Source organism: Gigantopelta aegis, chromosome 3, assembly GCF_016097555.1.
Source record: "Gigantopelta aegis isolate Gae_Host chromosome 3, Gae_host_genome, whole genome shotgun sequence".
In the NCBI taxonomy this organism is placed as follows: Eukaryota; Metazoa; Mollusca; class Gastropoda; order Neomphalida; family Peltospiridae; genus Gigantopelta; species Gigantopelta aegis.
Genome location: NC_054701.1, coordinates 70,569,656 through 70,593,635, shown reverse-complemented (window position 1 = coordinate 70,593,635; position 23,980 = coordinate 70,569,656). Strand labels below are relative to the sequence as shown.

At 37.7% G+C, this 23,980-nt stretch overlaps 1 protein-coding gene across 1 annotated transcript in view; it reads left to right on the top strand.

The window, feature by feature from the left end:
* Positions 1-21,010, top strand: part of LOC121368996 (HEAT repeat-containing protein 6-like) — a 35,691-nt gene extending 14,681 nt beyond the window's left edge. Inside the window, exons 8-24 of the mRNA XM_041493782.1 lie at positions 728-850; positions 991-1,067; positions 2,052-2,181; positions 2,799-2,898; positions 3,620-4,316; positions 7,982-8,063; positions 8,986-9,069; positions 9,829-9,963; positions 10,631-10,753; positions 11,973-12,097; positions 12,990-13,150; positions 14,276-14,352; positions 14,662-14,739; positions 15,480-15,701; positions 16,687-16,828; positions 17,380-17,493; positions 18,349-21,010. Of these exons, the coding sequence (XP_041349716.1) occupies positions 728-850; positions 991-1,067; positions 2,052-2,181; positions 2,799-2,898; positions 3,620-4,316; positions 7,982-8,063; positions 8,986-9,069; positions 9,829-9,963; positions 10,631-10,753; positions 11,973-12,097; positions 12,990-13,150; positions 14,276-14,352; positions 14,662-14,739; positions 15,480-15,701; positions 16,687-16,828; positions 17,380-17,493; positions 18,349-18,425 (2,547 nt within the window). The 3' untranslated portion in view covers positions 18,426-21,010. The remainder of the gene's footprint in view (positions 1-727; positions 851-990; positions 1,068-2,051; positions 2,182-2,798; positions 2,899-3,619; positions 4,317-7,981; positions 8,064-8,985; positions 9,070-9,828; positions 9,964-10,630; positions 10,754-11,972; positions 12,098-12,989; positions 13,151-14,275; positions 14,353-14,661; positions 14,740-15,479; positions 15,702-16,686; positions 16,829-17,379; positions 17,494-18,348) is intronic.
* Positions 21,011-23,980: the final 2,970 nt, after the last annotated feature.

Sequence of the window (23,980 nt, the reverse complement as noted above, 5' to 3'; positions counted from 1 at the left end):
TGTGGTGTTCCTTTTGTGTAAAATTTTTGTCTAAATGACAAATAATAATAAAAAAATAAAAATTGTTTGGGAAATTCATATGTATTTTTTGAAAATCAAAATGACAAACCATTAATATATTAACAATCACATCTCTATACGATGTTTTAAGGATGTTTTAACCCGTGAAAATTAACACTAAGTTTAGTCAATCTACAAACCTGCAACACATTTGGATACGGTTACAATTGAATGAAACATGAGTCTGTGACTTTGAAATGGTGAAATACCCTCTGAAAATAGACTAAAACTCGACTCCATAACTGTTACTTCTCAGACGCACATGCGTTTTTAAAAATATGAAAATGCATTTTGTGATATTAAAAACACCAGGATGACCAAAAACACTTCGAATGTATGGAAATTGATAATCTAAACCATAAAATCTTAGTAAAGTATGATTTCAGTTATCAAAAATGGCTATAATAGTAAAACATATGCCTTAGTGTTTAAAAACTAGGGTGTGTCCCTTTAAACACTGTCAGGTGGTGAGTCTTTAGGTCTGCCACTCTGTGCCCTTTGTCCATTTCAAGTCCTATTAATGAGCCATTTCACTTGACCTAGTAAAGTAGAGAAAATTGAACAATGAGTACAGGCATTGAAACACTTTGTCTTTGACATGTTATCATGTTACTAATTTTACTATAATGTTTACATTGTCCAGTGGTCTCTGTTTTCTGTTTTGCAGAATGTTGATAAAAGGATAATATTTGGTTACTGGTCAGCTTTTATTCCTGATTCAGCAGGTCCAGGAAATACTCCACAGTTGCAGACACTTTTTACAGCCATTTTAAAGGATCCCTCACCAAAGGTACTTTGTAGCTAAATTCAAGATGTTTTAGTTATTGTGTTTTTTTAGTTTTTGTTGAAAAATCGGCAAATTGTAAATGATTGAAGTCTCCAAAAATAGGGAGAATAAATTTTAAATTATTTTAAATTGTGATTTTTCAGTGTCGGATGGGTGCCTCTGCTGCCTTGACTGCTCTCATTGATGGAACAAAACCATTTCTGGCAGCCGCAGAAGACAAGTAAGTCTGTTAAAAAAATTACCTGATTATTTATCACCTCCACCCACGTCCATATTAGTTCCATATTTGATCAAACAAGCACATACAGTGATTAGCATGACTAGGCAGTTCATACATGTTTGTAACTTTTGTAGGTCTCTTGGTTAATTTTAATTGTGTGGGGAAGGAGGGTAACAATTTAAAACTTTGTCATTTAATAACAAATAACCCTGTTATGTTAGATTTTATACAGATTATTTTCCCTTATAATACTTATTCTATTCTCACAATTTCTTCAATGACTCTGTGAATGTGTTTGTTTGTCAGTACATGTCACTGAAATATTTAACTGATACAAAAATCACAATAGCTAATGAAATAGGCCAGCTGTCAGTTTATGTTTACAAGCCTGATGTGTTGTGTTGTGTGCATACAGGTGTATGATTATTACCATATATTCAGCAAGTATAATGTTCCTTAGATTATACAGTGTTATAGCTACTATTTTTTATAGGGCAGAGCACTGCCTTATTTGTAGAGCATGTTTTAGATATGATAGAAGGAATAATCTTTATTTAAAGTTTTATGATAACTAAACATATATTACACTGTATATGTATTAAGAAAAAAGAAAATTACAATTTGTATTAATGTTATTTCTCGTGCTGTTTTGATCTAGAGCAAGGCGGTGTCAACCAGAGATAGCAATAACCTGGTGTCGGGATGTCCTATTTATTACTCAGGGGTGGGAATTCTCCTCGGATCTGCTGCTTTCCTCTCATGGAACATTGTGTTTCCTCCCATTTTAGTCGTCCTTTCCTCCAAAATGTGTCAGATAGCACAGATTTTAACCTAGGATTTCAAGAATTTCTGGGACTCCTCTAGATTTCCTATTTTTTACAGTTCATCAATTCCCACCCCTGATTACTAGTTAGAACAGTGATTACATTAGTTAAAAAGAGTGTGATAATATTCTCAAAGACATTTAACCTTATCTGTTTTCAGCCATGACGTACGCACTGCCTTTGTACCTTTCTCTGTGATTCTGGGTTCCATGATTAAAGAGCTGCATCGATGTTTGCTTCTGGCATTAATAGCCGAGAACTTTCCTCTCACACTTACTCAACTAATTAAGGTACAGGTTCTAATGGTTTTACATATTTCATTCCTTTTCACATTACCTGTCCTCAAAACAAGTACACTCTCCCCCCCCCTACGGCTAGTAGTCTGGTCCGAACATCCAAACAGCCAATGGGATGGCCTAAATTCTTCTACTGCATACTCCCTCTAGCTGTTGGGATGTTTGGACCAGACTACTAGCCGTGGGGGGGGGGGGGGGGGGGTGCACTTGTTTTGAGGACAGGTAATGTATCCATAAAAGAGAAAACACTCCAAGTTTTCTCCATTGGAACTAAAATATATAGGGAAACCGTACACACATTTTTTAACAAAATTAATTCAGACATCTTAAGCACAGGATTCGGAGGGGTCATGAAAATTAAGGAAAGTCATTATAATAGATTACAATGATAATCGTAGGAAAATTGTTGAAGATTCTGAAAAAGGTTATGAAATGCTATTAAATAATCATGGAATTTGATTGAAAACAAAGTGTATGAATCCTGAGGCATCAAGACAAAATAAAAATAAAAAGCATGCTATAGATTTTAATGTACCGGTTAAGAAGACCTGGTGGAAAAAGCAATGGAATTAGTAATATTTTGTGGTCATTTCTGTGTATTATTGTTTCAGTGTTTGAGTACTCTAGTCAGTAACGTGCCATATCACAGACTTCAGCCAGGTCTTTTGGGGCGAATCGTAAAACAAATCCGACATTTTCTCAATCATAAAGGTAAGTTAATTTGCAAATACTTTGGTTGAATAACCTGGTATTAATTAATTTTGCAGTGTCGGATATGAAAACATAGTTCACAGTTCATAATTAACAAACAGTTATTTCTTCAAAAAATACATTTGTCATTCAGAGTCAAACAACATGGTTTAGATCTCGTGAGTCGGTGATATCTTACGGTTTGAGAAATTGTCTCATGGTATTTTCGAACCACCAACTGTTAAGTTTATTTTAAACCTCAGACGTCTCTTCAACTCTGAGATAAAAAAGCTTGACCATTTTGTAATTAACGAGAACCAACATTCCACTATTAAAATAATACATTGCTACCAAGGGCAGTAACTTTCATCTACTAAATGCTGTGCCATTTTGTGTTTTGGTGACAGAACCTGACTAGAACAAACTTAGTCATTATCTGTTGATAGCAGTTGTAACAACATTCTAACACCATCATATTTTTGGTACCAAGTTATATATTATTTTTAGTACCAGCTTAGCTAGCTATTATATTTTGGCAGCAACTTATATTGCAGCTATCTTTTGTTGATACCAACTTGGCTATCATTTATTGGTGCCAACATAGCTATCATTTGTTGGTACTAAGATTTCATTTTCGGTGCTAACTTACATTTCATTTGTTGGTGCCAACTTAGCCATCTTTTGTTAAGAGTGCATTGTTTGGTATGTTTTTCATTTTATCTTTCAAATTCATGTTTTGCAGACCCCAATGTTCGAGTAGCCTGCCTGACTTGCATTGGGTCAATTGTGGACATCCACCCTCCCCTGCTCGAGGTGTGTCACATCATACAGCCTGCTCACCCGCCACTGGGAGTTAAAATGCATCATGTAGAGGACACTAAACACAAACCAGCATCACTAGATAATGGAACGATGGTTCCTGTGGATTCTGGCTTCAACAGCCTTACCAACTTGTCGCTGGCTGAATCTGTGCAAGCAACTGATATATCATCCTGTCAGCCTGCTGGTGAAAAACAGACAGGTGCATCAACCAGTCAGTTTGTAGGAGGTCAGGGGAACAGTGAAAGAGTGACAACAGGTCCTGCAGCTAGTCAGCTTGCAGGTCACAGTGCCAGTGAAAAGCCAGCAGATCAGAGTACTGCTGAAAGACTTCCTGCTTCAGGCAGTCACCCTGTAGGTCAAAACCAGTCTAGTCATTCCTCCACCTCGAGTACCCCAGCACTAGCGGTCTCCCCCGGGACGCAGACGCCCGTGTTTTCCGACCAGACACTGCAGCGTCATGCCAAGGAGATATCCTGGGTCCTCAAGATGTGCACGAAGAACATCATGCAACAGCCAGCAGACAGCCAGCGGACAGCGGGTTTCGAACCTATTCCCGTACGACTGGAGTCACTGCAAGTCGTGGCCAACCTCACAAAGGGATACTTTCCTGTTATCAGGTTATCACCTCAATTATTTTTGTCATGTCTCAAAGAAACTGGAAAGTAAATTTAAGTTTCAGCAGTTAAAACTTTTTATTTTGACTCTGTGTTAACATTGTTGTATTTATAGAGAATAATACACGAGTGGCCGTTAGATACCATTATCTAATATACTACTCAAAAGAATTTAAGGGTCAAAAATTTATAACCAAATGAGTTTCAGAGTGTATTAGATTGATGATGTAAACTACACCAATTTTTTTATTTATTGTTCCATATTTACAAAAACCCACAAATAAACGTCACTGTATACAAGAAAGTCACATGACATGCTGTCAAAGTTGAAGGTTGTCAAACATGGATTTTACACATTAGAACATTTGTTTAATAGTGTGTGAATCCACCCCTGGCGCGAATACACTCGACACATCATTGTCTCATGCTGTTGATCAGACGTCTGAAGAACTCTTGGGGAATGGCCTGCCACTCTGCCATAAGAAGTTGACCCAGATCATGAAGGTTGGCCGGAAGGGCATGGTTATCCCGAACTCTCCTGCCTAATTCGTCCCAGGCGTTCTCTGTTGGGGCCAAGTCAGGCGAATATGCTGGCCAATCCATCCTGGCGATACCTTGTTGTCTGAAAAAGTCTGTTACCACCCTGGCGCGCTGTGGTCTGGCATTGTCATCCTGCAGAACTGCCCCGCCGCCAATCTGCTGAAGGCCTGGGAGAACCAACGGCCGGATAATCTCATTCAGATAGCGAATTCCATTCAGATTGCCATCCACCACATAGAGGGGGGTCCTGTGGTGGATAGAGATGCCGCCCCACACCATGACGCTGCCACCACCGAACCGGTGACGTTGTCTAACGTTAACGTCAATGAAGCGCTCCCCAGGACGTCTGTAGACACGAACTCGACCGTCGTCGAACTGGAGACTAAACCTGGACTCATCAGTGAACATCACTCGACCCCACTGAACACATTGCCACCGCAGATGAAGCGTACACCGGTGACGTCTGGCCGTTCTGTGACGTGGTAAGAGTGGTGGTCGAACAGCCTGGCGATGGCAGCGTAGATTATTGGCTCTCAGACGATTGCGTATGGTTTGATCAGACACTCGAGTTCTAGTCGCAGTCCGCAGATTGTAACGTAATCGGCGTGCAGTGGTTGTGCGTTGACGTAGAGCCATATTGGTGATGTAGTGGTCCTCTCTATTTGTAGTGCTTCGGGGTCTTCCCGAACGTGAACGATTTCGAACAGAATTCGTTGCTTGGTACCGTTGCCACAGTCGGCCAACGACACTCTGACTGACACCAAGTCTCAGAGCAACATTTCTTTGCGTATTGCCATCCTGAAGCCAAGCAATAGCCCTTCCTCAATCTTCGATAGTCAGTTGAAGTCGTACCATTGTCGAATTTGGAGTGTGCACCGTACACGAACGCAAGCTCCAATTATACGGAAATTCAGCATTGGGAACATGGAATACACGTGCAAAGTGTGCAAATGAAGCGCTTTGTGAAAAAGCAAGTTATGGGCACTTAGCAGACCTTTCGCTTTCGCCCTAATTTACGTGCAAATGTAAGCATGTTTTCGCCATTAGAACTAGTCGACAGTGTCAATGACAGTGGATTTTAATTCATTTATGGGTTGCTTAGACCCACTTTCGTCAAAATGGAACAATACCATGCGTGACATTATGGTCTAGCTAATATAATTGACATTCAGAAAATAATGTCGAAAATATCGTCTGACCCTTAAATTCTTTTGAGTAGTATATAATGAGATATTATTCTATACTGAACAAAAAAATAAACTTCCGATTTGTACATATAGTATTTGTTGTGTTAAAGAATTCATTGTGTAATGAAATTATATAGGTAGTATTAGCCTTGAGCTGTATTATCAGGATTAATGAATTTTATCGATTATTTTTGCACTTTTAATCGTCGACAACGTGAAATTCAGTTTGCACATGCATGCATGGTTCGACATGTCCCGTGTAGTATTTGGTCAATTTGTTTTACTTGTCTTACTAACATTGTTGTCAAGTGAACGAAAATGCTTCAAAATTTGTAAAAAAGTTAACGTTTTTCACATTGTAGCATTTTTAGTATGCCAAGAATACCCAATAATTTACGCGAACGGGTGATTGGCATGCTTGATGCTGGCATGTCGACAGAAGACGTTGCAAGGCATGTTGGGAGTTCTAGTCGAGCGATATGAAATCTTAGCGTAAGATTTCGAATGACAGTAAGCACCAACTACTTGCCACCTCGTGGACGTCCGCGTGTTACAGCACGTGGTCAACACCGCTATATCATGAACATGCATTTGCGCAATCGATTCCAAACTGCCACTGCTACTGCTGCTAACACACCTGGGCTTCACAATAACCGAATCAGTGGGCAAACTGTTCGTAATCGTCTGCGGGAGAACGGTTTACATGCACGACGTCCTTACATCGGATGCGTTTTAACGCAACGTCATCGTCTAAATCGTCTTAATTGGGCACGTGTACACACTCGTTGGATACGGCGACGCTAGAATACAGTTCTTTTTTCGGATGAATCCCGATTTTCTTTACAATGTGGTGATGGTAAGGTGCACGTCTACCGTTGGAGAAATGAACGCTATGCTGACTGTTGTGTTCTTGAACTAGATCATTTCGGGGGTGGGGGTTGTGTCATGGTCTGGGCAGCCATTGCCCATGGTTATTGTTCACCACTAGTCGTCATTGATGGCAATTTAAATGCTCAACGTTACCGCGATGACATTCTCGCTCATCACGTCATTCCTCTGTTCCATAACAACGCCAACATCTCGATTTTTCAGCATGATAATGCCACCTCTCATACAGCTAGAGACACTGTAAATTTTCTTAGGACAAATAACATTGATTTCATTGATGACGGGCCCACTAAAAGTCCTGATCTCAACCCCATCGAGCATGCCTGGGATAGTCTGGACAGACTATTGAGGCATCGTTTCAACCCACTCGCTAACGTCAACAAACTTCGTCAAGCGCTCATTCAGGGATGGAACAATATTCCACAGGCAGAAATCAACACTTTAGTCAATTCTATGCGCCTGCGATGCACTGCAGTGGTCAATTCAAGAGGTGGTCATACCAGTTATTAAGTGGGTTTTTTTATTTTTAACCCCTACCACACTTGGTCAAAATTTCTCCCAGCTTCGGTTAACCTATGGCCATGATTGTTGCACCAAATGATGCATCATGGAACACTCTTTAAATGCATATATAACAATTATTCCCCCGGTTTGTTTTCATCAAGTTATGTTCAAGCAAAGTTAGCGGAAGTTTCTTATTTTGTTCAGTATATTTCTTACATATCCTCAAAAACCAGGTTTTAAGCAAATTTTAACATCTTTTTCGAATAAAAAATATTTACAGCCATTGTACTTTTAGCTAACTTATGCATCAGACCCATGCTTGTCAGGTTAACTATATTTCATAGTAATCAATTTCCATCGTGTAATTTTTCATTTGATGTATGGCAGTGGTGACCTGGTCATCACCTAGGAACAGCCAGTTGTATGTCTTGAAATTGTTAACACACGTACACGTATAAACAACCACTAGAATGATTGTGACTTCAAGTGCATTAGTACATGATGTTACAGTTTGGTGATGTCAGATTGTCATTTTAATTTGTTTTACAGAAACTCCCTGGCACTGCTACAGGAACTAATCCAGGTCTGTCTGGAGGACAAAGATCCCATTATTAAATTACATGGGACTAAGGTATAGTGCATTTGCTTGTTGTGAGTAAATTTTCTCAAGTACATCCATATATACATGTATATATATGTTACACACTATATTATATCCCATTATTAAATTACATGGGACTACAGTATAGTGCATTTGCTTGTTATGAGTAAATTGTTTTTTTTTTCAAATACATCCATATATTATATACCTTACATATGTTAATCCAATTATTAAATTACATGGGACTAAGGTATGGTGCATTTGCTTGTTGTGAGTAAATTGTTTTCTCCTGTACATCCATCACACATACGTACATACATTGTATATATACTTGTCCTAAAAGGTTCACTTTTGGTTGTTGAGGCCATTAAGCATGAATGTTTCTAAATCACTACATCTAAAACAAACAAAAAAGACCATTATTAACTGTCAGCATGAGGTGGCGGAATGTAGCCCAGTGGTAAAGCGTTCGCTTGATGCGCGGTTGGTCTAGGATTGATCCATGTTGGTGGGCTCATTGGGCTATTTCTCGCTCCAGCCAATGCACCACGACTGGTATATCAAAGGCCGTGGTATTTGTTATCATGTCTGTGGGATGGTGCATATAAAAGATCCCTTGCTGCTAATCAAAAACAGTAGCCCATAAAGTGGTGACAGCGGGTTTCCTCCCTCAATATCTCTGTGGTCCTTAACCATATGTCCGATGCCATATAACCATAAATAAAATGTGTTGAGTGCATCGTTAAATAAAATATTTCCTTCTTCTGTCAGCCTGAAAAATAGGTATTGGTAGTGTCAGCAATAGCTGTCTGCCACTTTCTAATAGACACACTGTTAAACATGACAATACATGTATACTGTTAGTATGTAAAAGGATGTAAAGGTTAATTTAAATACTAAAGGACTGAGCTTCATAAAAACATTATTTCATCCACTTGTTTTTTCTTCTCAGGTCCTGGATGAATTAAGTCAGGTTCTGCGGAATGATATTCAGAAACCAGAGGTGGCTGGCCCAGATGCTGTCTCCCTGGAGAAGGTGAAGTGACTAGTATTAAAGCAGAACTCAGTTTAATTAATGTGTAGATCAACAACCATTGGCCTCTCTTTATAAATTAAGTTTAAAGTTTCGGTACCTACAGTTTTTGTCTCGCCTTGCCTAAGTCATACAGGTGTTATTTTTCTGATGATGGTATCTGTTCAGTGTTTTATATTTGGCTTTATATCTCACAAATTATATGTTCTAGATCAATGAAAAATGTTTTATGGTTGTACCTACAGATGTTCATCTCAACGCATGTTTAAAAAAATATGTGTGTTATATGCACTTGCCTTCAAACAGAACATGACGTACCATGATCTTGTATGGGTCTAATGAGGAGTAATTGAATAAACTGCATATCGCATTTCATTCTTACTTTATTCCGAATCATTAAATGGAGGCATGAAAGAACGAGCTATAAAATTTAGAATAAATGTTTTGAATATTATTTTTATTATTATTATTATTATTTATGTTGGTATGATGTATTTTTATTATTTCTGAATTAAGTAATTTGGATCCATTTCAAAGAGGTCGGTAATGAATAAAGATGGATTCGCAATACATGAGTTGGTATTCTGGTATGTTTGCCATACCTGTATAGTTGTCAAAACATGTGATTAAAGTACCTCAATCCATTTTAGTATCAAATCAAAAGTGGTTTAATATACACTGCCATCTTTACCCTTTGCTTGTCTTGTCTTGTCTTGTCTGTTTTCATTGTTTATTACATACTAATAATGATTGTAATGTCAGGTTCTGGAGTTTTGGCTCTGCCAGCTGAATGGCCCACTGCCTGGCATTCTCCAGACGGTGACCTACAACCCAGTGCGTGCCAATGCTTGTGACTGCATCGCCAACATAGGATCAGAGGTTTTTAGCTGTTTACCCGTAAGTACATTTTAACATAGACCAATTTACAAAAGGTAATCATAGCTCATTTAGGGACGGGACATAGCCCAGTGGTAAAGCGCTCGCTTGATGAGCAGTCGGTCTAGGATCGATCCCCGTTAGTGGGCCCATTGGGCTATTTCTCGCTCCAGCCAGTGCACCACGACTGGTACATCAAAGGCCGTGGTATGTACTATCCTGTCTGTGGGATGGTGCATATAAAAGATCTCTTGCTGCTAATCGAAAAGAGTAGCCCATGAAGTGGCGACAGCGGTTTTCCTCTCTCAATATCTGTGTGGTCCTTAACCATATGTCTAATGCCATATAACTGTAAATAAAATGTGTTAAGTGCACTGTATTTGAATCTTGGCAATAAGAGTGCTAGACTGAGCTGTGAAGGGATGTAGGATCAATCCTCTTCAATGGTTAACTAATAGAATATTTCTCATTTCATCCATTGTGATGAGTTATCATGTTTAAAGATGGCTCAGTGACCTACTTTTTAATGGTATTTATAGAACTTTTTACTATGTATAATGTAGTAACTGAATCATAATGATTAACAGACAAAAGGAGCAAGTATATTATATTTATTTCAACATTTCAGTATTGTATTATTTTAATCTGCCTGGCTGAATTATTTACACATAGTTTACATTTCTTTCAGATGGACAAGAGAATATTGTGTTTAACCCTGGTGCTGGGATTAACATCAGATGACGACAAACTAGTCAAGTCAGCGTCCATTCGTACTGTGGGAGTTTATGTTCTTTATCCTTGTTTACGAGAGGTTAGCATATGCAGCATATTATTGTTATTAAAACATGAAACTGTAAAGACTACATGTAAGTGTGTTTTGTTGTGATCAGTTTGTAAATTTAGCTGGCATAAAGCTTTCTTTAGACAGTATTTTGAGTTCATTTTTGTAATCAGTAGTCCATTAATAATTTTGAAAACTCCCAAAATAGAGAATGTAAAGAAATAAAAGTTTTAGTTTTGTTCACTATTGTTTTAAATTCTTTATATAAATTTAATTAAATCCACAGAAAATACAGTATGTTTTATGATATTTTAAAAACTGTTCTTTGTTCCCGCTTTCATCCAATTTTTGTCACACACAAAAAAGTTGTTTCACAAAGAGAAGAAATGTAAGTTACAGTTCTGTATGAATAACCTTTACAGCTTTATTCCACTTTTAGTAGTGAAAATAATTCAGTTTTTAAATTATGTTTGCATTGACAAGTGTGAAGCAAGTTTAATATTGTAAACAAGGGAAAGCTGGAAGCTGTTAGACGAATGTTAGTGGTTATATCTCCGGAGCATAGTAACGTGTTTTAATTGTAATCATGAAGAGTAGTCTGCCACTAATGAACACTCTGTGTGCAGCATTGTACAGTATTTGAACCTACACCTTGACCTTTGATAAATGACTGGTGAATGATCAAGACTAAAGTTGACACAACACAAGTGAGTGCCTCATAGCCAGTTGCATAGCAACTGATGAAACCATAATATTATCTAGTCTCTATTGTCTATTCTTGTGACTGTTCTTCTATGATGCACTCTTACCATGTGGCGTCACCTTAAAGGGACAGACCCTAGTTTTTAAACACTAAGGCATATTTTTCACCGATACCCTAGTTTCAGCCCATAAAAATGGACATTAAGTTTGGTTAATTTACAAACCTGTAACAAATTTGAATACAACAGAGAGAAACAAGAGTCTGTGATGTTGAAATACTCTTAAAAATAGACTAAAACCCACTCCATAACTTCTCAGACACACATGCATTTTTAAAAATATGAAAAATACATTTTGTGGTATTAGAAACACGACGATGACCAGAAACACTTTGGTTGTAGAGAAATGGATAATCTAAACAATAAAACAATCTAAAAAGTAAAGTATGATTTCAGTTATCAAAAACGGCTCTAATAGTAAAACATATGCTTTAGTGTTTAAAAACTAGGGCATGTCCATTTAAGTATAATCATGTGCATTTTTCCAGGACGTGTCGTTTGTTGCTGATGCTGCTAACTCTGTGATCATGACGATGGCTGACAGCAGTATAAACGTGCGGATGAAGGCAGCCTGGTCCATGGCCAACCTCTGTGATGCCTTGATCCTCAACAAGTAAGTGAGGTGATGGTCAAAACACTCAGTCGGCAAATAATCGTACACGTCCGTACAAGAGAATATTGTGTGTGATTTGTGCTATCACATAATGACACACTGGTTATCCGTGGCTGTTTAAATGTAGTTTAAATTTACAGCTATGTAATATAGGTTGCCATGTATATTGTCTGTTGTGTAGAAGAGGGCCTCATAAGTTGTCAAACTTGTGCCCGATTCTTCTGTTCTTTGTACAGTAAAATATGTTATCAATCAATAGTGATATCACAGATTTAGGCAGTCAGTTTAAAGACATCGGATAGGATGCTTCATTGTGACCAGCAAAATCAATGGAGCTACTGACATTGATTGTTCTGAGGTGCCAGTGCAAATCTGCACTGTAAATCATTTTCACTTTAGGTCTGATGTATTGGACCAGTAATGACTTCCTGCCATGTTCCATGTGAATGTCTTATCTCAAATAATGGGGGAGGACAGGCATGGGGAAGTAGAAAAGCACAGTAATATAAGGGTTTTGGAGCTAGGTAAAAAAGCCCTTTTACATATGTCAGTCTCTCTTTCCCCCCCAACCACCACCACCCCCCCCCCCCCCACCCCCCCCCCCAACCACCACCACCACCACCACCCCCCACACACACACACACACACACACCCCGTCCCAATCTCCGATGATGAAATGGCCACTTACATACTAAAATCAAATCTAGTAGAATACATAACCTTTTAGACATAAATGTGTTTGTAATGTGCATTCCTTGAACATAGATATTTGAGACTAAATATTGTATAATCATTTTAGTTTGAGACATCTTTTTTTGTTTTTTAACTCCTCTCATTTTAAAATTACTGTGAATGATATAAAGTGTGTTTTAATTCAATTTTGTGTCTTCAGAGAAAGTGGTGATGCTGAGTTTGTAGCTGACTTCTCTGACATGCTGCTGTTGAAACTGCTGACCACATCCACACAGAGTGCCCAGGACAGTGATAAAGTGAAGTCGAACGCCGTCCGAGCTGTGGGAAACCTGCTGAGATATCTGCCACAGAGAAGTCTAGGTACGTTCAGGAGTTGTACCCTACAGAAGACTAGTTCATCTGGGTCTTCTTCTTCTTCTTCTGCGTTCAGTTTCTTTATGCTCCTTGAATTCAAATTGTGAGTTTTACCGCCTCCATGAACTCCACAGTCAGCAGCAGGTTGTCTCTTTCGCCCCCAAGTTTATCTCAGATTGTTCTGGGTTGTGGCCAGATGTTTTCTCTGATACTGTCATATGTTGGACATCATTGCAGTACATGCTCTGGAGTTTGGGGTTCAGTGTTACAGTGGCAATGAGGTGTTGTTACCACTTTGTGTTTATAGAGATGTGCACCGAGTCTGCAGTGCCCTGTCCTTAGCCTGAATATCATTGTTTGTTCTCGTGGGTTTAGGTGTATGATGAGGTCACTTGGATAAGTACTTTCTGTCCTTGTTTTCCAGGCAGTGTTGAACTTCCCTTTTATGAGAACCTTCATCTCTAGAAGTGACTCACTGTGACAGTGTTGTTGACATTCAGATGCTTGTTTGGCTAGTTTATCTGCAGACTTGTTTCCCGTGATTCCACAGTGTGGTGGAATCCATTGAAGTGCAGCATTGTTGGTTCTGGATATGATGCTGAGCTGGTGTTTGACATCTCGGTCAACATACAATAGAGTTGATGTAATACAGGGCCCATATTTTGGAAGCAATCTTAGCACTAGGAAATCGTAAAACCATTGTAAGCTATAGTGTCACTATGGCATGTGCTGTAGTGATATCATAGCCTATGATGGTTTTATGATTTTGTAGCATTAAAATAGCTTTGAAAATCCCTAGCAAGAACATGAAATTTCACATGTAGATTTTGTTTTATTTATGTGTTGGTTACACATGGGTTATAAGCCAGTTGTGAAGCAATGTAAAAACATCTAATCTGATCAGTATTAGCTTTTCAATGAACAAATTTGCCTTCTAGAAATGTTTACAATGTGGTTTTATTATATTAATGTTCAAGGTAGCAAAACATGTAGGCAAAATTGTTATTAAAACCATCCATTCCTTGAGTCAGTAGCAGAGTGTAATGTGTAGATTTTCGTTTGAAATTATGTACATAGGCAAGAAACCCTGTTTTGATGCATTAGACAAGAAGGTGCTTTTTTATTTTTCAGCTAAACCAGTCTTTGTATCTGCAATTGAGGACTGCATCAAAACTCTAGTGAAGAACATTACATCAGGAACGATGAAAGTATGTTTCTTATGAGAATAATTTCTACATTAATGGTGTCACAATGACTATTTGCATTTTCTGCTTTCATTTTGGAATTTCCCCATAAGATTTGTTAATGCTAGATGCTTTTAAATGTGTGTGTATTCTGGGACATTTTATATCAGTTTTCTATCATTTTAAAATGGTGATTTTTAAAAGTTGCTATTTTAAAGGTTCACCTTATTGAAGCTTAATAATACAATTTAAATTTTTTTTATTTCATAATACTTTTACTAATTGTAAAATTGCTGTAATTCTGTTCAAATGTTTATTGGTTTGTTTTCTCAGGTCAGATGGAATGCTTGTTATGCTATTGGGAATATGTTCCACAACACTCTGTTGTACCTAGAAGGTGCACCATGGATGGTAATACCTTAACTTCAAACTTTATATAACTTTCATCTTAGCTAGAAATCAGGCCCAGTGAGTGGTAAGCCAATTGTCAGCATATATTTTTTTATGCTCAGTGCCAAGCTGAGTGTGACTGTATATGGAGGTTAAAATTAACTTTCTTATTAAAAAAAAAAAACATGAGAATAAACCCTAGCTGTTTTAGTCACATGTGTATGTACCTTTAATAATTTGCTGTTAGGATCAGTAACATTCTGGAAGGGGCAGTAAAAATGTCAGTGAACTGAACTACCCTTCATATCAACTCCTGGTGTAGTAAACCCTTATTGCTGTTGCTCAGGGGTAGTCTGCATATGTGGTTGCAGGGGGTGGGGTTCTTCATTTCAAAACTGAGTGTCACTTTTATCACAATGTGCCTGAATATATCATTAATTTAAAACACATTATTTCTTTCTTTCTTGGTATGAAATGTTAATATGCCGTAACAAAATGTTAATATGCCTTAGTTAAATTCATAACAATGAAAAATAATAATTAAAATGGATGTCTCTGTATTACATTTTCATAAATTCCTTTCCTTTTTACAGACCATGCTACAGATTTTCAAAGCTATTTTAACATTATGATATCGTAAAACCATCATAGACTGACTTCATTACAAAACACTCCTATGGTGGTTTTACAATATGGTAGCACTGAGACAACTTCAAAAATATCGACCCAGTTTCAGTCATTTTTTTTTTTTTTTTTTACAGACCAATGTGTTGGATGCACTATCCACTGTGGTCAAAGACTGTAAAAACTTCAAAGTGCGGATCAATGCAGCTCTTGCGTTGTCTGTCCCATCTGACCGTGTGGTGTTTGGGTCAGCAAAGCAGTTTGCCGCTTTGTGGAACAGTTTAATTGTAGCCCTCTCTTCCTCGGAGAATATCACCGATTTTGCAGAGTTCCGTTACCAAGACAACCTAACAGAACAGGTGAATCAAGGTTTTTTAAACTGGTCTGTTAAATGCATACTTTTAACCTATTGTTTCATGAGTATCATATAGAATTTATAGAATGTGTTTTGCAATTGTGCAACGAATACAATGATTTGAAAATGAGCTTCATGAGAAACATGAGTTTGTATGGTGGCACTCATATGAATGTAATTGTTTATTTATTGTTCGCACACATTAATTTACTGATAAACACTGAATTTAAATGTTAATCATTTTTTTAAAAGATCAGTTACTAGGACATTGAAGCACCATTGTAAAACATGTACACAGATAGTTTTTCTTTTTGATATATTATAAGAGTTTAAAAAAAAAAAAAAAAAAAAAAAAAAAAAAAAAAAACCCACAACAAAAAACCCACCCTAAAATAAAATCCTTTTTACTCTATTCATTTGAATGTACCATCAGAGATGCTGAACACTTTCAGGGATGTGAGAGCTACGCAGAAATGCGTAAATGCGCTTTTCCATTTCATCTTAAAAAACCAAAAACAACATGATGTTCAATACTGTTGACCACACAAGGTTCATTTGCATGTTTTCACGGTTTCAAGTTTATGATGTGTGCCTTATATTATAAGTTATAACCAGTTTAGATTTGTTAGCACTGAATGCAATTTTTGGCAGTTCCAGGGGTTGCAAACAATTTTCCTTCAGGGGCTCTTGAGCAGCCCCAGGATCCGTGCCGCAGTAAGCTTTTTTGTTCCAGCCCCTCTCACATCCCTGCACTTTATGTAAAGATAATAAACAGAAGTCCGTCTTTAAAGGCTGTTGATGGTCACATGAGTACAAAAACTATAACGTGTCATAAAGGCAGTGTTTTATAATAGTGTGTAACAAAAGTTATGCGACAGTTTATAATTGTAAAGCGTATGAATAATATTATAAAATAAGTGCTCTTGGATTTGGACATTTGCCACTCATTTAGGAATGTCATGACACATTCCTTTCTTTTCTTTCACTAGATATGCATGGCATTGTTAAACATGCTGTTGCTGGTTCGAGTGGATGATCTGAGTGACCTTCTTATGGTATTACAAGAACAGGTCTTTGTTCTGCTGGCTCATATGGCAAAGATTCGAGTAGGAAAGTCCATTCTTGTGACAGGTAATGATTTTTTTTTCAATTTTGAAATGTAGAAAATGATTACAAGTTGAATATACTTAAAGTTACCTGTTTGTTTTTATTCATTTTTTGTTAATTTTTTTTTTTTTTTTGGGGGGGGGGGGGCATGGGGGATGTTGGTGGGTTTGCATTTGATTGTACCCTTTCCCCACTTGATGTAGAAGGCCTACTGTATATATTAACAAAAATAACCTTTAAAACATTTGGAAAATGTCATCCAAACATCCAAAAAATATATATATATATTGTGCACCCCCCCCCCCCCCCCCCCATTCTAATATTAGTTCTCTGAGCCTGATAATTGCTTTAACTTTATGAAAGAACAACAATCTCAAAATATCACTGGTTTCTGTTTCACTGTCTGGTTCATTCATTCCTCTTTACTCCTAGAATCAATATTTCCGTTCCTTAGTTCCATGAAGCATACTGTTGGCCTTTGTTGATTATAGCTATTCATAGCTCATTCAGTTTCCTTTTATAAACTCGAGAACAATTAAGACTCAGTTTACTCTATCTTTGTTATTTTGTTTCAGAGTCTCTGTTGAAGAAATGCCAGTGCTATGTTGAAGTCTTGGCCAACACGGCTGAGTGTCCGGATCACCACACAGCAATTAGACATCTTCATGACATCTGCATCATCAAAGAAAGTAAGCAGTTTGGTTTTGGTTTTGTCTCTTTTTCTGAAATCATTTGAAAACTGCAGCTTTGTAGATAAACGTATGTGTGCTAGGTACAGACATTTTATTCTCCACAAGCACTGCATTAAAATTTCCATTTATAAACATAGTAATTTTGATTTTATTAATTCAAAACATAGATCACATTATTTCAAACAGAACTGTTTTATGAAAATATTTTGAACATATTTTAAATGCATGGATTAAATATTTTTGTATAGAAACTTATATTTGCCTGTTTTATAATCATGGCAACCTGATAAAGGGACATTCCTGCGTTTGCTGCAATTTTTAAGATGTTATCGACTAACAGAGACTTTTTGACGACTGTAATTACATATCAAATATATTTTTCTGCATAAAATATTAGTGGCTGTATATTAAACATGTTTCTGATCGTTGTAATATTTGTACTAGGTTTAATTTCATTTTATTTTGTAAAAAAAGATTTTTTGTGTACATACAAAATTATTTGAAGACAAAATCCAGTTTGGGCTTCTTACAAATATTAAGGCGACCAGAAACACATTGAATATACAGACACTAATATTCTAAACAAGAAAATATATTTAATATGTAAGTTTAATTGTAGAAATTTTTTATTAGTCGGAAACATCTTACAATGCAGCAAACTCAGGAATATCCCTATAATATAAGATAAGTTGTCATTACAATCACTTTATATATAATATATTAAGTTTCACTAAATATGTTGATCACTAAATTTTTTCAATTCAAAATTATAGTCTTTTGGTGTTCCAGTGCTGCTGTCACATACTGTAACTTATTCACCTCGACTGCAATTTGTTTTTATTATTGTTTCAGAACCATTAAACGAAGAGCTTGGAGAAGAAGATGAAAAGAAACCTCTTCAGTCTGGATTCCAACAGATATATGATTAGAGAAAAAACAGGAAACAAATCATAATAAAACAACTGAAAGACATTTAAAGAAAGAAACAAACCATTTGATAAAAATTAGTACTTACTGGAATATAAAATGATTGAAGATGCTATAAAAACAAACATTAATATTGTACTAGCTTGTTATGCTTGTTAAACAATGATTTTCTGTATTTTAACAGTACAGAACCATGATTGTACAGAAAGCTGTGATACTGCAAAACAACATTACAGTACCAAATTTAAATATTATATTGAGTGCTTTAAACCTCACAGAAATAGCAGAAATGGCTTTTTCTCATTTTACTTTTTCACACACACTCCACCCCCCCCCCCCCCCCCCCCCCCCCCATTAATATATTTGAAATAAAATGTTTTTGTAATGTGCACATAAAAAATAGCACATTTTTATTATTTCGAAAACACTTACTTTTTGTCAAACCAAACTTTAGTGAGTGATGAAAAACACATTAATAAAGACTGGGAGAGAGCATAGCATGTGATCATCATCTGTCATAAGTTAGACTGATTATTAATTTGGTACAACAGAATACTTAAGTAATAATCTCACGCATTTTAATTATGGTTATATGGTGTTAGACATAGTGTTGAGGACCACACACATAATGATAATGAGAGAGGAAAGCCTCTGTCGCCACGCTATTGGCTACTCTTTCTGATTCAGCAAGGGATCTTTTATATGCAGCATCACACAGACAGGGTAGTACATACCACGGCCTTTGTTACATCAGTTGTTCAGTAATCTGGGACAAGATAACCATTTCTTTTCAACATTACCTGTTGGGATGTTTGGACCAAACCACTTGTGTGGGGGGTGGGGGTGGGGGGGGGGGAGGTGCACTTGTTGAGGACAGGTAATGTATCTGTAAAAGAGAAAACACTCCCAAGTTTTCTCCATTTTAATTATCCATGAGGCAGCAAGAAACGGTAACAGCAGGACTAGCTGGAACAAGAAATAGCTCAATGGACCCACCGACAGGGATAGACAGACTGTACATTTACCACTGGGCTACATCCTTCCCTCATAAAGTTAAGTGAAGATGTTTTGTAAAATTGTCTCCAGACTCCCCAACTATTAGAGACGTAAATAAAAGATTACTCAATGCAGAGTTTAGTTGGATAAACTAATCAAGAAAATAGAATTTCATACTTCATGGAGCAGACAACATTCTTCACCGTGGGTATGTATTACTATAACTGTGTTATTTATGTCCTGACCAATGGTGTTTTTATGAATTGTGCACAAAAACAGACAATTTTTTGCTATTTCTGAAAATTTTGCTTTGCTTTTTATGTGAAGTCAAACTGAAATTTTTGACAATATGTTATATTGAGATTATGATGGCCTATAAGTCTAAATCCGGACAATAAATATATGTTCTTGTGACTAAATGCTGCAATAACAGTTTACGATCATTTTGATTGCTTCTCCGCTTTTGATATGCACTTTCAACCACTTCCTTTGTACTCCGCCTTAGCCGCACTTTGCAGGGATCTCTTTGCACCCTGGTCCAGTCCACCACTGTACACACTGTGCTAAATACTACATACTACAAAGATGAATTCCATAAATACAACCTCGGTGGATGCCGCCATCTTTATCACTTAACATAGACCTGGTCTGGAGCTTATAAAGCTTTTAGAGTCCAGACTGGAGACTATAGAGTCTTGAGATGTGAACGTCATGGCAACGCCATACAAATTGTTTGTGTGCTGTCATTAGAGATTGAGTCTGGACTCGTAAAAATGGGCCCTGGTTTTATTCACTTTAGCCGTGTATATAGCTTTTGCTAATGAGGACTGGCTATCTATATGGCGGTTGTAAATGTATTTTGTGGGGGAAGCCCAGTGTAAAGACCCAAATACAACTGATAAACTTTCTTATGCAAAACATGAATTGCATCTAGTTGTATATAGTTAAATATAGATGTTTTTTTTAGGAAAGTTACATGTGCCTTAATTGAGTGCCCCCTCCCCATCCCCTTTATAACTGAATGTCTCCTCGTGACACCAGCTGACTATGGGCCTGTATCACAATAGCTAAAGTCCTATGTCCTGCAGAATCTTGTGTACTGTAGATTGATAATCGGTAAACATCCAATGAGTAATGTTTTGGGAACTGTTGCCAGCTTTCTTTGTTAGCACAATTTACTGATGCAGTGTAGAAAATTTTACCTTCCTATTTCACATAAATACGTAATAATATGTGATTAGAAATGTCATTTGGAAACCAGTATACTTCTTTCCGATTGTAGGACTTTGACCATTTCTCAATACCTCAATTTTGCATTCACAGTTGGTATCTTGCATTGTTGTTGCCTGTGTTTGATATGTGCAATCTTCCTTACTGGTCGCAAAACATAGACTGTGGCAATTTGTAATATTTATTAATAATTTTATGCAGATAGTTTTCAAAACTATCGTCAGCAGACTTTCCTTACATTTTGAATCCATTATCATGGAATGCTGTTTTGTTAATTATACAATTTTTGTGTTAGTGTTTGTGACGTTATAAAGACCTTATGTATTGCTTCATGCTGATCAGTAATAAAATACACCTATAATTGTTGCTTTGTCATCTTTGAGAAAGAAAGTGTGCGCAGTATTAATTTATTTACGCATTAGTCCACTACCGATCCAACCAGAAGGGACTACATGTATAGTTTTTATCTTCATCCTTCTCTGTCCATCCATCTGTCTGTCCCACATAATTTTCCGGATACTTTGAGATACTGAGCTGAAAGTTTGTGTATAGCTTCATCCATATCGATTTATCCATTTTTGAAAGTGCTCTGGCCCTTAAACTTGGGAGATGCCAAAAGATATTTTCCCGATTTTATTTATTTATTTATTTATTTGCAATGCATCGAGCTGAATTTTTTTTATATAGCTTTATCATGTTCTGTCGCAGATCAAATTTGACTTACGTAGCATTAAACTAAAAATATTTTTTACAGAGTTATGGCCCTTGAATTTAGGAGATATGAAAATTTGTTGGGCCGGGTAGGGGACATGTATTGCTTTAGCAGTACTCTCAGAATGCTTGTTTATTATTGGAATTTTTTTTTTATTAGTATTTAAATATGTTAAATATCTTTCCTGTTGGTTTTCATGCCATTGCAGTATGGCCAGACTTAGGTCTGCTTTTAGGGCGAATTTTAGATAGTTTTGCAGGGTACGAAAATTATGGAAATGATGTAAATTACATATTTATAAGCTTATTATATTCACTGGTTCTGGCGCAGATCCAAGTGGGTGTTACAGGAGTCCGGTTACCCCTCCTTTGGAAGAAAAAAAAATAAGGGTCACAAGTCTAAATACTTTTTATTACATTAAGCTCTATCAAAACCGGCCGTGAGCGATTATTTTAGAAATCATCGATTTTCATTGCCGCATCCTCACTGCACGCGCGCTACGCGACATATTTATACATGTATATAGTAGATGTGTCGCACGCGTGCGGTTAGGATACGGCAATTGATTTCTAAAATAAACGCTCGCGACCGGTTAGGATACAGCTTTAGTCTAGGTTCAACAAACTGAGCAAGCACCTAAATTAGGAATCTCATTAAAAACTTTAATCTACTTTGTTATATAACAAATCATAGACATTCGCTGTTGTAGACAAAATCCGTAGCGGGAGTAGCCCAGTGGTAAAGTGCTCGCTCTGATGCGCGTTTAGTTTAGTATCGATTCTCGTCGATGGGCCCATTTCTCATTCCAGCCAGTACACCGCGACTGGTGTATCAAAAGTAGTGATAAATGCTGTGCTGTCTGTGGGGTGATGCATATAAAAGATCCCTTTTTAGTGGTATCGTTAAATAAACAAACCTTAACTGAGACGAAATCCATGAAACGGCAGTCCGCGTAATGGTTTTATAAAGGAAAAGAATACATTTTGAGGACGAAAATGGCCGGAAACGTTGCCATAAAAAACGTCTTTTGATGTGACGTCAGCAATGCTTTGACATTTTAATATTCTTATTGATGACAAAGCGATACTACGTATATTCTTCTTTAACAGGAACGTTGTTTGTCATTTAATAATCATATTTATGTTAAATGTGTACAAATGTAAAATATCTCTGCATGGATCTAATACTATCTAAAGGCCATATCTAACTACTGTGTTGTCTTGTTGCAGTGTTGTCTACAAGTGCTGAGAGGATATATCAATAGAGGTGTTTGATTGTTTATCAGGACCAATGAAGTCTGAGTTGAAATACATAGGCATTGGCGTAGCGAGGGTTTTATACTGAGGGGCACCCACATTGTTTGTGCGTGTAAGGGGCGGGGACGGTGTCATAGGAGGGCCATGCCTCCCCCGTAGCCCAATGGTAAAGCGCGCGGTTGGTGTGGGATCGATCCCCGTAGGTAGGCCCATTGGACTATTTCTCGGTTAAGCCAGTGCACCACGACTGGCATATCAAAGGCCGTGGTATGTGCTATCCTGTCTGTAGGATGGTGCATATAAAATATCCCTTGCTGCTAATCGAAGAGAGTAGCCCATGAAGTGGCGACAGCGGGTTTCCTTTCTCAATATCTGTGTGGTCCTTAAACATATTATGTCCGACGCCATATAACCGTAAATAAAATGTGTGGAGTGCGTCGTTAAATAAAACATTTCCTTCCTTAATCGCAAGAACTGCCCTCGAGGGTGATGGAGGTGCCCACTCCCTCCAAAATTCAAATAGCCCTGAAATATCCAATGTTTAGCAGATAAACATAGTGCATTTATTGTTTTTAGCAGACTCGTGTTTACCATGGTCAGCTTGCTATTTCTGTGGGAAGATTACCCAATAGATAATACATATACTCTTCAAAAAAAGAAACGCAAAAGGGTACAAATGGGTTATAACTCCGATTTTATGTTTCCTACCGGTTCATGCTTTGTGAATATAAGGTCATTGCATGTCCCAAACACATTCCCACGGTTACATTCGATAAAACGCAGCTACTGTACAATAAAGTTCCAAAATGTGAATATTCGCAAAAACGCAGCCACGTGCAAACCATGTCACCACTGCACGTGCGTTGTCTGCACGTGCAACATGAACACCGACAGTATAAAAGTGCAGGGTGTTCGCTTGCCTGGCCTCTGTATCTGGCCGACAGTTGACAATCCAGGACATGTCACGTCTCAGTGAACCGCAGAGAAACAATGCCATCGGCCGACTAGACGCAGGCGAATCCAGAACGGCCGTTGCCAGGGCATTCCATGTGTCCCCAAGCACCATCTCCAGACTGTGGGACCGTTACCAGCAACATGGATCAACACGTGACCTCCCTAGATCCGGTCGACCACGGGTCACTACCCCCGGGCAGGACCGCTACATCCGGGTACGCCACCTTCGGGAACGATTGACTACTGCCACCTCCACAGCCGCAGCAATACCAGGTTTGCGCAGGATATCCGACCAGACCGTACGGAACCGCCTACGTGAGGTAGGAATTCGTGCCAGACATCCAGTTCGAGGTGTCATCTTAACACCACAACACCGTCGACTCCGACTGCAGTGGTGCCAGATTCATCG